Source organism: Puma concolor, chromosome A3, assembly GCF_028749965.1.
Source record: "Puma concolor isolate L17-30 chromosome A3, mPumCon1.1.hap2, whole genome shotgun sequence".
Lineage (NCBI taxonomy): Eukaryota > Metazoa > Chordata > Mammalia > Carnivora > Felidae > Puma > Puma concolor.
The window spans coordinates 38,030,132-38,045,552 of NC_141669.1; the positions used below are offsets into that span (position 1 = coordinate 38,030,132).

Consider the following 15,421-nt stretch of genomic DNA (forward strand, 5'->3'; position numbering starts at 1 on the left):
TGTCTTGGTCACACAGGCCAGTGCTGACTTAGTGTGAGCGGAGACTCTACAAGGCTGTGAATACCAGAAGGCAAGGATGATGATGGGGCCATCTTGCTGTCTTACCATACAAGCCATGCTTTGTTTTGGAGAGTTCATTTGGATTTGCCAGTAGTGGAGTGCTAAATCTTCCTAGGGAAATAGAATGGCTAAAATTGTTTAGTTATGACTAGCGATTAAAAAGAAAACCTTGGTTTTTTGTTTTTTGTTTTTTTCTTCTATTCTAGGCACTTGTCAACTTCTCCGATTACCAGATTTTTCAGGAGCTCATCAAAGGCAAAGAGGAGGACTCTTTCTTTAGGAACTCCATTTCTCAGATGTTAAGGATCGTAACGGAAGAGGGTTGTTCCACACAAAAACAGGTCCTTAATTATCTAGGTGAATGCTTCAGAGTGAAGCTCAGTCTCCCTGACTGGTACCCAAATGAACAGGCTGCAGAGTTTCTGTTTAAGTACGTGCTTTTGCCTAAACGGTTGTCTGTGGGGCGGGAGGTTGTAGTTAGGGCTATGAGTCATCTGGGAATCAGAATGGACCTGGGGGTAGCATTCTGGTCTAAGGAAGCAGGGCCCAGCTCTGTTCCTCTGGCCATCCACACCTTTCTTTCTATAGTAGTTTCGTTTTCTTTTATTGTGCTTTTAAACTTTTATTTTGAAACAACTCCAGACTTCCAGAATTGCTGCAAAAATAGTACCGTGGACACTTCACATTCACTAGTTGTTACCATTTTTATTACGTTTGCTCTCTTGATTTCTCTTTACGTAGGTCAGCATTTTTCTTCCTGTAACATTTGAAAGTTGTAGGCATCCTGTCCCTTTATTTCTCCAAGGCAAGGACTCTGTTATATAACCATGTACAGTTACTAGCGTTTAAATTAGTATGTAGGCACAGGTCACATGTTGAACACCTGAATGGCCAGTGGCACTGAGAAACTGAATTCTTAATTTTATTTAGTTGTAATTAATTTACATTTAAATAGCCACATTCTGCATGTCATGCCATGTGGTCCAGCACAGCTCTAGACCCTGTGAGTATGTACTGTCCTTTTGCTAATGTTGCCAGTAAAGAGGAAAAGCAGTTGTCTTTAAAAATGAGTAAGAACTTTTAAGTAAACGGGAATCGGGAACCTGGGTTCGTAGGACATCAAGTTCTAGTAGCAGCTCAGTCGTTTTAAGCTTTGCTTTCTGTTTTGACACAGCCAGTGCATCTGTATCCACTTGAAATCCAGTACTGAAAAGTTTTACATGCTTTGTCTCATGACTCGGAAGCTCTTTGCTTTAGCCAAAGGAGAGTGCATGGAGGAGAATCCTGACAGTTTAGTGAATCAAGAGGTCCTTACACCTGGTCAGCTCTTCCTTATGTTTCTGAAGGTAAACGCTTGCTGCTTTCACCCTTGGGCCAGTCGGCCCTCTTGTGGAATGGTGAGATGGTTTCCGGTAGCACTGTTTTCTGCGTGTTTGCAATTTGTAGTTTCGGCACTTTACGTTAGCCTGCCTTTTTAATTTTTTGTTTGTTCAGCAGTAAGGGATTTAATCCAAGATCTTAAGTTTATACCAAATTCAGAAACTTCTTTAATATTTCTAAGAGGTTAAAGGCAACATCAAGTCTCGGTCATAACATTAATGATAACATGTAACTGGCCAAACGTGTGTGATTTCCATACTTTTTTTTAAATGTTATTTATTTTTGAGAGAGAGAGAGAGAGAAAGAGAGAGCAAGCAGGAGAGGGGCAGAGAGAGAGGGAGACACAGAATCCAAAGCAGGCTCCAGGCTCTGAGCTGTCAGCACAGAGCCCGACGTGGGGCTCAAACTCACGAACTGTGAGATCATGACCTGAGCCGAAGTCAGATAGTTAACTGAGCCACCCGGGCGCCCCAGATTTCCATACTTTTATACCAGCTTTGTTTTAAGCTTCTGAACCCCTGACTCTGGGACACAGTAAGAATCTTCAGGAAGGTACAGGACAGTGACATAATCCGAACTACAGACTTAGTAGCCATTTCACTGAATATCACAGCAGAGATTGAGGTGTCCTGTGATTTCCGTGCTTGGTTCTGAGGGCTTCTTAATAGGGAGCGAGAGATACTGAAGAGCTGCCCTCTCTGAACTTTAGAACAGCTCTGGTGAACGCTGTTCATCGTCCTTTGTGGTGTCTGCCCTCCCTGCCAGAGGCACTGTCTGCTCAGCTTTATACCCCTGAACCTTTTACCAGAAAGGCTGGGGACCTCATAGGAAGGCTTCTTAGAGGCCTCTTCTCACTTCTCTTGCGCTGTTGTGTGCAGGCCTTACATACAGGTCTCCAGTCACTCGACTGCATTTCTAAAGTCAAAAAGTGCTAGAACTCCAAAAATGCGAGTTGGCGGGAGAACCTGACCTGCACTGACGGGAGGCTATTTATAATTTTCATTTATTCTACTTAGTGTGATAGTTTGTTTGTCTCTCCGTAGAAGTGTGTTTGATTACAAGCCGGCACCTCAGTCTTCATAATGAGTTTTTGTACCTGCTACCTTTGTAAAGTCTGGAAAATTCTTAAGACAGAAATAAATTGGGCCCAGGTCGTCCTATAATGCACTGCTCTTTGAAGAAAAGTTTGTTGTGAGGCTTAAATAAATATGCAGGGTGCCAGCTTACAGTATGTGCCCCATGCTAGTTGCTCACCTTAGCAAGTTAACTACAAAGTGGCAATAGGCAGACCTCTTACCAGGGAGAGACCATTTCGGTCCTCATTCCTCCGGTCTCCTGTCTTAGGTCACAGAGCTGCTACCTGGGTCTCTGGTCCTCAGGTCTGTGGCTTTTCTTTCCTGTTTTCTGACTCTGCTCTCTCACTTCTTTTCCATTTTGCTTCAGACTTACAGGAGAAGAGAGTGTCACTCTTTCCTACCAGTTTGTCAGCTGTCTTGTGTGTTGGGCGTCATTTGGGGACTTGGACTCTTCTTAGTTTTTACTGTTAAGAGAGTGGCTGCTGCTTTAAAGCTTTGCTCTCGTTGCCTGTTTCTGGGGTTGAAGCTGTTCTGACTTTTTTTTTTTTTAATTTTTTTTTTTTTCAACGTTTATTTATTTTTGGGACAGAGAGAGACAGAGCATGAACGGGGGAGGGGCTGAGAGAGAGGGAGACACAGAATCGGAAACAGGCTCCAGGCTCTGAGCCATCAGCCCAGAGCCCGACGCGGGGCTCGAACTCACGGACCGCGAGATCGTGACCTGGCTGAAGTCGGACGCTTAACCGACTGCGCCACCCAGGCGCCCCTGTTCTGACTTCTTGATGAGAGCATTTTAATGAAAAACTTTTCTAAAGCCAAAGCAAATGTGATTTTTGTTTTTGTTTTCATTTTATTTTTTAATTTGAGAGAGTGTGTGCACGAGTGGGGGTGGGGGAGGGAGAGAGAGAGAATGAATGAATGAATGAAGGAATGAACGAATCTCAAGCAGAGCCCAACGCGGGGCTTGATCCCACGACCCTGAGATCATGACCTGAGCCAAAATCAAGACTCGGACACTCAACCGACTGAGCCACCCAGGCGCTTCCTCCCAGAGCAAACTTTTGATTCTTTTCGTGAATGTGGATAATCTTTACTAGGAGCAGTTTTTGCCTCACTCCAAGGGACATTTGACTGTGCCTGGAAACATTTTTGGTTGTCACAGCTTGCAGGATGCTACTGCCATCCCGTGGGTCAGGGCCAGGGATAGCGCTAAATATCCTGCATGCAGGGCCTGGCCCCTCACTACAAAGAACTATCTAGCCAAAATGTCAGTGGTGCTGAGGTTGAGAAACCTTGATATGCAGGAGTTTGTGGCTTCTGCCTGAACAGGAATAGTGTGATTAAAGACTGTTTTTCAGGCTTATAGACCAGACGTTCTCCATGTCAAATGTATAAATCAGTGGGCCTTTGTTATGGACATGGGATTACTATGTGGGAGTAAGTATGAAATGTGAGTAATTTAAATGTAATAGTTTAAATTTTTTTTATTTCAGGAAAAAATGGAAGCTTGGTTAGTGTCTATAAAAATTGCTCTAGACAAGAGGGCTCAGAAGGCCAATGTGTCCATAAACACTGAAAATTTGATGAAGATTTTTAATATGGGAACAGACCTTACAAAACCATTTGAATATCTTCTTGCTACTGGGAATCTGCGTTCTAAAACAGGTGAAATTAAATAGATTGGCTTCAGGGGTTGTGGGAGGGGGGATGGGCTAAATGGGGAAGAGGCATTAAGGAATCTATTCCTGAAATCATTGTTGCCTACATGCTAACTAACTTGGATGTAAATTAAAAAAATAAAATTAAAAAATAAAAATAGATAGACTTCATTTTAGGTACAGTTTTAAAGTTATTTGATCAATATGGATTTATATATTGCTGAGAGAGGTTCTCTTTAAAAGTGAACTCATCCCTTGGGGCACCTGGGTGGTTAAGTTGGTTGAGCGTCAGACTTGATCTCAGCTCAGGTCTTGATCTCGGGGCATGAGTTCAAGACCCATGTTGAGCTCTGTGCTGGGTGTGAAGCCTACTTAAAAAAAAAAAAAAAAGAAAAAAGGCCTTTAAAAAAGTGCATTTATCCCTTTCACTAAAGACGGATTTCATGTTGTAAATTTGACAAGTGTGCATCAGTGTGCATCAATCTGAAGGGCTTGAGACAAGGCATCTGTAGAGCTTAAATCCACTTCTTATCATCACATGCATCTCTGTGCCTCCTTCTAGAATTCTAAAGATAGCTTAGATCTGTGAGGAACCATTACAGGTAGTCTGGGGTGGGGGGGGGGGGGGAGGGGGTGCATCACCTAAACCAGGTGCATCAGAAAAGCCTGAAAAACTTAAGTAGTCATTGAGGGCCCAGAAGTAATACTGTTGACTTTTTTTTACACAGATAGTACCGATGCAGATTTTTTTTTTACGACTAACAACTTCTTACATATTTTCCATCCCTCTCTGATGAATCCCATTTAGTTACTTGCTGTTTCACACTCATTTAACGTTTCCCACAAAGGAGGTAGTAGTAGAAGGAGAGAGGGAACCAGTGGGGCTAATATAACTTGGGAAATCTGGGGGGGGTTACTGCCTTTTTACTACTAATTTTGTAAATCCCTCCCACTCGTCAGCGCTAATAAACTTTATAACTCACTCTGATTTATAGTGTGCTCTGAGGTTTTGTCCTCAGAGCCTCGCATCGAAATACACTTGTTTTTTAAGTTTAGCCTGTTTTTGAATGACTTTTGTTTTATTAAGGTCTTGGCTTCCTGCAAGATTCTGGACTTTGTGTTGTGGCTGATAAGCTGAACTTCATACGCTATCTCTCCCATTTCCGCTGTGTGCACAGAGGGGCTGATTTTGCTAAGATGAGGACCACCACAGTACGCAGGCTGCTGCCGGAGTCCTGGGGTTTCCTTTGTCCTGTGCACACCCCAGATGGGGAGCCCTGTGGCCTGATGAACCACCTGACTGCCGTGTGTGAGGTCGTCACACAGTTTGTGTATACAGCATCTATTCCGGCTTTGCTCTGCAGCTTGGGTATGTGATGGACAGTGATAAACAGTCTTGTTTGGGTGTGGGGTTTTTTTTTTTTTAATTTTTTTTTCGTTTATTTATTTTTGGGACAGAGAGAGACAGAGCATGAACGGGGGAGGGGGAGAGAGAGAGGGAGACACAGAATCGGAAACAGGCTCCAGGCTCTGAGCCATCAGCCCAGAGCCCGACGCGGGGCTCGAACTCACGGACCGCGAGATCGTGACCTGGCTGAAGTCGGATGCTTAACCGACTGCGCCACCCAGGCGCCCCTGGGTGTGGGGGTTTTAACAGGTGCAAACTGTCAAGTTATGCTTCTTTGGGAACTAAGCAGGGAATTCCTGCAAGAATTCTGTTTACTCTTCTGTGCAGGAGTCGGGCTGGTTTCCTGGCTTGTCTGTAGGTCAGGTGCATTTTTTTGAGAATGAGTGAGGGAGAAATTAAATGCTATAGTTTTATTTTATTTTTTGCAAAAATAAAAATGTCAAAACGTTTGAAATACACCAGCATTCAGCATTATCGTTAATGCATTAACATTCAGCAATATCAGAAATAACATTTTGGGTCACGCCCTGTATCTGGTGACTCGACCACTGCATCTCTAAGTAGGAAACAGTGTCAGTTTGCAGGAAGACCATTAAAAAGAGGTTGTCTAGTAGTCTGTACCCTGATGTCATAAGAGACAGAGCCTTTGTTCTGGGGGACTCACAGCTGCTATCTCTGCTTTGGCTGAATGTCCTGGAATAAACACAAAAGCACCACTAGTCTTGACGCTGGGGTTACAGATAAATTTTAGCAAGTAGGCAAATTCACAGATGTGGAATCTGCAAATAAGGAGGATCAAGTGCAGTTGAGGTTTTGGGGAAAAGTTTATCTATTTACATGGTTCTAATCAAAACATAGAAGATATACATAGGAAAGCCTCTCTTATACCCTTGTCCCCCAGCTGCTCTCCCCAAAGACAGTCCGAGTCACCAGTTTCTTGTGTATCCTTGCTGAAAGGGCTTGGAAACATGTAAGCAATATAAAAATGTTCTGGTTTGGAGGCAAGATCTCTAAAATGATGAAGCGGTTGTCGAGCCTATCTGGAGGGACTTTTTAACGTAGGAGAAAGCACTCTGGTGTGAGCATTTGGTCTGTTCGCTTCCCCAGGGGTCACTCCAGTTGATGGAGCTCCACACCGGCCGTACAGTGAGTGCTACCCTGTCCTGCTGGACGGCGTCATGGTTGGCTGGGTGGATAAGGACCTTGCTCCTGGTGTTGCAGATTCTCTCCGACACTTTAAGGTGATCTTGTGTCTTTGTGAACTGTTCTGTCCCTTACTCCTAGGTTGTCTGTCCTTTTCTCGTTGTCGAGGTAGCCCCAGGGCAGCGTAGACTGGCCAGGGGGTCTGGAGGTCAGAAGCTGATTCCGAAAGTGCCTCCACATCCCCTGTATTGTCACAGTCTTGTCTTGTGCTGGCTTCAGAGGTTAGGGTCAGTGACAGATACTTTGACCTGCATGCATTTTTTTGGTAGTTTCATTGAGGCCCTAGTCTGCTAATCTTACAAATTTTTAACTTTTTTTGTTTTGTTAATACTAGTGGCATACAGGGGGCCTCAAAATACGTCCTTTATATTTCAAGTAATGTTGAAGATATGCAAGGTATACGTCACACCCTGTTACCTTCTGGGTCTTAAAAGTGGATTTCTATCTATTTATTTTTTATTATTATTAAACAATTTTTTAAAGTTTATTTATTTTTGAGAGACACAGGGAGGGGGAGGGGCAGAGAGGAAGAGAAAGGATCCCAAGCAGACTCTGCATTCTCAGCACAGAGCCTGATGTGGGGCTCGAACTCACAAACCGTGAGGTCATGACTGAGCCAAAACCAAGAGTTGAACGCTTAACCGACTGAGCCACCCAGGCGCCCCATGAAAGTGTGTTTTTAAAAAATCAGATATGGGCGCCTGGGTGGCTCAGTTGGTTAAGCAATCCAGCTTCGGCTCAGGTCATGATCTCATAGCTCGTGAATTCAAGCCCCATACTGGGCTCCGTGCTGACAGTTCAAAGCCTTGGAGCCTGCTCCTGATTCTGTGTCTCCCTCTCTCTCTGCCCTTCCCCCACTTGTGCTCTGTCTCTCTCTTTCAAAAATAAGTAAAACACTAAAAAAAAAAAAAAAAGTAGAATAACATTCTTTGACTAACTTATATTTGGAATTTTCCTAACAAGAGTTTTGGTATGAGACAATGGGCATTGAAGAATTGTTCTTTGGCAACAGGATGAATTATAGTTCGTGCTGTGGTTTATTTCAAACTGTACTCTGGTTCAGTTTTCGGTATTTTTAGTTTTCAAATTGTTCAATATAATTTTTTTTAAATTTTTTTTACATTTATTTATTTTTTTGAGAGACATAGAGAGACAGAGCACAAGTGGGGGAGGGGCAGAGAGAGGAGGAGACACAGAATCCAAAGGAGGCTCCAGGCTCCGAGCTGTCGGCACAGAGCCCGACGCGGGGCTCGAACTCACAAACCGTGAGATCATGACCTGAGCGGAAGTCGGTTGCTCAACCGACTGAGCCACCCAGGTGCCCCTGTTCAATACAATTTTAAACGTAAAGGTGTTCGAACACCACAGAGAACTCCCATCTGCCCATTACCTAGATCCACCAGTTGTTAGGTTTTGCCCCACATGCTTTATCCATTTGTATGCCCTTTATAAGCCTGTATAGTTTTTTCTTCTGAACCATTTGAGGGTGGTATACAGACCAATCCCCTTTTCCATGAAGATTGCCACCATCAAGTGTATTCTTCCTGAGAAGAAGGGCTTTTCCTCCTCAATAATCCCAGTACACTTTTCAACATCAGGGAAGGTCAGGGTGGTGGAGTCCACAGCTGACACTCAGATTATGCCAGTTGTCTCAGGAATGACTTCCACAGCAATTTTTTCTCTATCCTGGTTTGGGACCCAGTCCAGCATCATGTATTACATGTAATTATCATGTTTCTTTAGTCTCCCTTAATCATGAACGGCCCTTCAGCTCTTCGTGTCTTGACTTTTTTATTTTTTTTTAATTTTTTTTTTTTAACGTTTATTTATTTTTGGGACAGAGAAAGACAGAGCATGAACGGGGGAGGGGCAGAGAGAGAGGGAGACAGAATCGGAAGCAGGCTCCAGGCTCTGAGCCATCAGCCCAGAGCCTGACGCGGGGCTCGAACTCACGGACTGTGAGATCGTGACCTGAGCCGAAGTCGGACGCTCAACCGACTGAGCCACCCAGGCGCCCCAACTTTTTTAAAAACTACAGGCCAGTTATTGTATAGCTATCCTTTATTTATGTTGGTGTGTAGCTTTCTGATGATGAAATTCAGGATATCCTTTCAAGGGGCACATGATCTTGGGGCCCCTGGGTGGCTCAGTCGGTTAAGCAGCCAACTTTAGCTCAGGTCATGATCTCACGGTTTGTGAGTTCAAGCCCCACATCGGGCTCTGTGCTGACAGCTCAGAGCCTGGAGCCTGCTTCAGGTTCTGTGTGTGTCTCTCTCTCTGCCCCTCCCCCACTCATTTTCAATCTTTCTCTCTCTCTCTCTCTCTCTTTCTCTTTCTCTCTCAAATAAATAAGCATTTAAAAAATGAAAAAAAAAGAGGCACATGATGTTAACTTGTCCCGCAACTAGTGATGCTAATTATTATCGCGGTAAGGCTGTGTTCTCTAGGTTGATGCACTGTGCTGTTGCTAATTTTCTGGGTAATTAGTAATTTGTGGAGAGATATTTGGAAGAAGCTATGTGAAAGCCTCATCAAGTTTTTACCTGCAAGTTGGCGAATTCTTTGCAGAATTCTTACTCTCCCATTGATGATTCTTTCCTGAGGGAATGATTATTGTGATGGCTGCCCCGTGATTGTTTCCTAGCTCTATCATTCCTTCTGTGTTTGTGAGTTGCTATTTTGTAAGGTAGAGTTTTCCTTTCTCTTCCATTTATTTGTTTTTTTATTCACAGCAGCATAGATTTACAGATGCCTGTTTTATTTCATGAGTCTTCTGTTGCTTATTTTGATGCTCAAATTGTATGATTTCACTTTTTCCAGAGGTCCCTGCGGTTTTGTTTTGTTCATAAATGCATATAACAAAGTTTACCATTGTAACCATTTTTAAGCTTCTAGTCCAGTGGCATTAAGTATGTTCAGGTTGTTGTGCAACCACCACCCTATCCATCTCCTGAAGTCTTCCATCATCCCAGACTGGAAGTCTGTACTCATTCAACAGGAGCTCCCCATTTCCTCCTTCCCTGGTTGCCACTGTTCTACTTTTTTTCATGAACTTTGACTTTGCTAGGTACCTCATGTAAGTGGAATCATACAGGATTTGTCCCTTTGTGTCTGGCTTATTTCGCTTAGCGTAATGTTTCAAGTTCATCCCTGTTGCAGCCTGTGTCAGAATTTCATTCCTTTTTGGAGCACCTGGCTGGCTCAGTTGGAAGAGCATGTGACTCTTGATGTCACAGTCATGAGTTTGAACCTTACGTTGGCTGCAAAGATTACATGTATAAATAAACGTAAAAATAATTGCATTCCTTTTTTTAAGACTAAAGAATATTCCATTGGGTATACTACCACGTTTTGCTTATCCATTCGTTCATTGATGGATACTTAGCTTGCTTCCACCGTTTGTGTTGTTTTTTTTTTTTTTTTTTTAAGCTTATTTATTTTGAGTGACAGGGCTGAGGGACAAAAATGGGAGAGAGAAAATCCCAAGCAGGCTCCGTGCTGGAAGCGCGGAGCCCAATGCAGGACCTGATCCCACAAACTGTGAGATCATAACCTGAGCCGAAATCAAGAGTCAGATGCTTAACCAACTGAGCCACCTAGGTGCCCCAGGTTGCTCCTACCTTTTGGCTGCCATGAACAATGCTGCTGTGAACATGGATATACAAGTACCTGTTTGAGTTCCTGCTTTCAGTCCTTTGGCGTGTATGCCTAGAATTAGAATTGCTGGATCATACGGTAATTCTGTATTTCATTCTTTGATGTGTTCTGGGGGAAATCTGTAGTATTTTCTTTTAGATAAACTAAGTGTATTATATTAATTTATTCCCTGATCATCATTCTCTAGTACTAGTGATGAATAATGAACCCTCAATTCCTGGAATAAATCCCACTTGGTCATGGTGTATCATTTTCTTAATATTTAAGAAATACCAGTTAAATAGTAAACATTTATTTTTTTCTTAATAGATACATTTCTGCTTTATAAAAAGAATTAGAAAGTTTTCCTTTGTTTTCAGTGCCCTGGAACAGTTTGTAGAAATTGGGTTATCTGGTCCTAAGTCTGCTAGAATTCCCCTATGAAACCATCTGGTTCTAGTGCTTTCTTTGGGGATAGTTTCTAGATATGTTTATTTCTTTTTTTAAATTTTTTTTCTTTTTTTTTTTAATTTTTTTTTTTCAACGTTTATTTATTTTTGGGACAGAGAGAGACAGAGCATGAACGGGGGAGGGGCAGAGAGAGAGGGAGACACAGAATCGGAAACAGGCTCCAGGCTCTGAGCCATCAGCCCAGAGCCTGACGCGGGGCTCGAACTCACGGACCACGAGATCATTACCTGGCTGAAGTCGAACGCTTAACCGACTGCGCCACCCAGGCGCCCCTACGTTTTTTTTTTTTCAATGTTTTTTATTTATTTTTGGGACAGAGAGAGACAGAGCATGAACGGGGGAGGGGCAGAGAGAGAGAGGGAGACGCAGAATCGGAAACAGGCTCCAGGCTCCGAGCCATCAGCCCAGAGCCTGACGCGGGGCTCGAACTCACGGACCACGAGATCGTGACCTGGCTGAAGTCAGACTGCGCCACCCAGGCGCCCCTAGATATGTTTATTTCTAATATGGAACTCGATCATCTTTAAAAAGGCTTTCTACCTATGTTGAGGTCTGTTTTGGTAACCTGCATTTTATCCATTTCATCTCGATTTCTTAGAGTAGACCCATGATTTTAAATTTTAGTTTCACTGGGTTTTTTTTTTTCAATTCTTACTCGTACATTTGTCCCCCTCCCCCACCCCACACACACCCCTCCAGCTTTTTTTCTTGGTTAGGTTAAGCAGTGGGTATTTGAGAGAATGCAGAATTTTGATTTATTGCTTTGAACCTTTTTCAGTATTAATTTCAGGTTTTATCTTTGTTAACTTGTGGGGGGTTTGTGTGTGTGGGTTTTTTTGTTTGTTTTTTTTTTGGCCTTTGTGTTAAGAATTTGATTCATTTAGGGGAGCCTGGCTGGTGGCTTAGTTGAGAGAAAGAGAGTCAGAGCATGAGCAGGGGAGGGGCAGAGAGAGACAGAGACAGAATCTGAAGCAGGCTCCAGGCTATCAGCACAGAGCCCAACGCGGGGGCTCGAACCCACAAATCGTGAGATCATGACCCCCAAGTGCCCATCCCTACATCACTTCTTTTAAATTTTTTTTTTTTTTAACGTTTATTTATTTTTGAGACACAGAGACAGAGCATGAACGGGGGAGGGTCAGAGAGAGAGGGAGACACAGAATCTGAAACAGGCTCCAGGCTCTGAGCCATCAGCACAGAGCCCGACACGGGGCTTGAACTCACCAACCGCGAGATCATGACCTGAGCCAAAGTTGGACGCTTAACCGACTGAACCACCCAGGTGCCCCTACATCACTTCTTAATTGAACTCTCTTTTTGTTGAAAACAGGTGTTGAGAGAAAAAAGAATTCCTCCCTGGATGGAAGTGGCCCTTATCCCCATGACAGGAAAACCAAGTCTATACCCAGGGTTATTCCTGTTTACCACTCCTTGTAGACTTGTGCGGCCTGTGCAGAACTTGGAATTAGGCAAAGAAGAACTAATTGGGACTATGGAACAGGTACACAAAGCATTGTGTTGGTGCCTGAACCTACTCGTGTGGTATATGACTTCTGAAGACTTAATCACTGCTACTTTTTAAAAATGTTAGCGCTGTTTGATAACCATCAGGAGTTTGAAAGAAAATCCGAACTTACCTCTGTCTCCTCTATGATGAACACAAAGCCGTTTTCACATTTCTTCCCTCCGCTCACCTATCGAGAGAGAGGGTTGATGGTCATGTTACCTGCCTTCCCATCCTGCCCAGCTCCTATGCACCTGACTCTGCCTCAGGTGGTGAGGTGGGAACATTCCATTAGACTCACTCACCGCCTTTGCCTCCATCTTTGCAGTTGGGAAACTGTGGGCTTTGTGCTACCTAAAAATTTCTTTCTTCCAATCTTCCACAGTTGAACCAGGGTGGATTTAGAGTGACACGGGTCAGGTAAGTGATATTTCTAACTGGAAGCTTCCCCGTGCTTCCCAGTGGATCCTGTCCGTGTTCATGATGTTGAGTGGGGAAGGTTTTCGTTCAAGGCTTTGAGTCCTAAACTCTGAGAGATAAGATGAGTTAATATGCTAGCAGTCAGTTATTTTGTGCCTTGAACTTCTCGCCCTTCCTTTTTTCCAGATCTTCATGAACATTGCCATCTTCGAGGATGAGGTTTTGGCTGGAGTTACCACCCACCAGGAGCTCTTCCCTCACAGCCTGCTGAGTGTGATCGCCAACTTCATCCCTTTCTCTGATCACAACCAGAGTCCTCGGAACATGTACCAGTGCCAGATGGGTAAGAGGGGGTAGAGAGTGGTGGTGGTATTCACACAGAAGAAAAGCTCTTGTAACTTTTTTATTTTGAAATACTTTCAAGCTCAGAGAAAACTTACAAGAATGGTACAAAGATTTCCTATAAACCCTTTATCTAGATTCTGTTAACATTTTGTCTCATCTGCCCCGCTTTCCATTTGAAGGGACGTTACAGACACGATGCCCCTTTACCCCTAAATATTTCATCGTGTATTTCCTAACAGCAAGGATGTTCGCTTACGTAACCGGGGCAAGCGTTTAAATCAGGAAATTTAACATTGATGTTGTTATACTATTTTATAGTCCTTACTCAAATTTTGACTGATTGTCCCAAAAATATGGCTTGTGGCAGTTTTTTTTCTGCGTAGCACCTAGTCCAAGATAACAAGTTGCATTTAGTTGTCATGTCTCTTTAGTCTTTTAAATTAGAACAGATCCTTAGCCTTTGTCACTTTTGACATTGATGTTTTTGAACCAAAAGGTAATTTATTTTGTACAATGTTTGTCAATTTGGATTTGTTTGAAGTCTTGTGATTTGACTTTTGAAGAATACAAACCATGTAGTCACCCACATCTTATCACTTGCAGTATTCTTCATTCCTGCCTGATGATTCCGTGTTCCGTTGAATACCTCCAAGTAATATCTCTTGACCCTGAAAAGCTTCCTTTAGCATTTTTTATAGTTTAGGTGGCTGGCTACAAATCCTCTTAGTTTTTATTTCTCTGAAAATGTCTTTGTTTGATCTTCACTTGAAGGAAATAGATGTACATTTCTAAATTGAGAGTTATGTTTGTTCAGCACTTAAAAGGTATCAAACTGTCTCTTCTTGGTCTCTCATTTTTACTAGAAGTCAGTGGTTACGGGTATGGTTGATTGCTTGTAGATAATGTGTTCCTCCCCCCACCCCCCCCCACCCTCCCCTGTCCTTAAGATTTTTACTTTATATTTGATTTGTAGCAGATTGAGTATGATATGCCTAGATATGATGTTCTTTGTGCTTGGAGTGTATTGGTCTTCTTAAATCTGGTTTTAAAGAGTTAATCGGGGCGCCTGGGTGGCTCCGTCAATTAAGCATCCAACTCTTGATTTTGGCTCAGGTCATCTCAGCGTCCTGAGAATGAGCCCCACAGCCTTGGGCTCCCTGCTAGACATGGAGCCTGCTTAAGATTCTCTCTCTCTCTGTCTCCCTCCCCCCGCCTGCCCCCTCCCCCTGCTACCACTCTCTCTGTCAAAAAATAAATAAAAAAAAAAAGATGTAATTAAATTTGTAGTTTTTGCCATTAATTGTAAAAACACTGCTTCTGCCCCATTCTCTCATACCTCTCCTGAGATTTCACTTATGTGTCATGTATATTAAAACTTTAGGTATCGTTCTATAAGCCATTGGTTTATAATCTCCTTTTCTATCTTTTTTTTTCCTCTTCGGGTTGGATCATTTTGTTGATCTGTTATTAATTTCACTGATTTTTCATTCTATGTCAGATATTTAGTTTTTTAGCCTAGCATTTCTGTTTCTTTTTTATAGTTTCTATTTTCTCTGAGGTTGTTGTCTTCATTGTGAACATATTTTCCTTTATGTTTTTGAGCATTGTTATTACAGGTTTTTAAAAATCACCGTCTTCTGGTTCTAACATCTGGGTCATCTCAGGATCCATCTGCATTGATTACATTTTTCTTAAGTATGGGTTGTGTTTTCCTATTTCCTTGTATTTCTAGTAATATTGGATTGTATCCATGACATCGTGAATGATAGATTTTAAAGATTGTCAGTTCTATTATGGTCCTTCAAAAAGATTGGTTTTTAGATTTAATTGGTAGATAGCTGAACACAGCAGTTGAAGTATGTTCTTTTAGGCTCAGGTGGCCTGCTTGGATCTGTCACAGGCATAGTTTAGTCCGCCAAGGATTTGGACTCCATTTATTTGCAGAATTTAAGGCTCTTCATGGTTCTTTCCTTTCTAAAATCTACCCCCTTACTTTCCAGTTGCTGTTGTGTTCTGAACTCTGTTCCTTGGTTCTGTAGGCTGGTAAGACTGTAGGTTTCTATCCAAGTTGTAGCCACTACAGTGACTGAACCATCAGGCAAAAACATTAAAAACTGAAAAAGCTAGTAGTTCCCTCTGTACTGTTTCTTTTGTCCAAGTGTGAATTCCTCTCCAGTTTCTGACTCCAGTGCTTTCATACTGTGTGTGTTTTGGGGCGGGGGGGGGGGTGGTTTTTTGTTTTGCATTGTTCTGGATCTTA

At 42.8% G+C, this 15,421-nt stretch overlaps 1 protein-coding gene across 1 annotated transcript in view; it reads left to right on the forward strand.

The window, feature by feature from the left end:
* POLR1B (RNA polymerase I subunit B) overlaps window positions 1-15,421 on the forward strand; it is a 29,112-nt gene that overhangs the window by 9,406 nt on the left and 4,285 nt on the right. Inside the window, exons 6-12 of the mRNA XM_025927116.2 lie at window positions 267-490; window positions 1,235-1,406; window positions 4,010-4,181; window positions 5,262-5,543; window positions 6,690-6,823; window positions 12,223-12,393; window positions 13,003-13,159. Of these exons, the coding sequence (XP_025782901.1) occupies window positions 267-490; window positions 1,235-1,406; window positions 4,010-4,181; window positions 5,262-5,543; window positions 6,690-6,823; window positions 12,223-12,393; window positions 13,003-13,159 (1,312 nt within the window). The remainder of the gene's footprint in view (window positions 1-266; window positions 491-1,234; window positions 1,407-4,009; window positions 4,182-5,261; window positions 5,544-6,689; window positions 6,824-12,222; window positions 12,394-13,002; window positions 13,160-15,421) is intronic.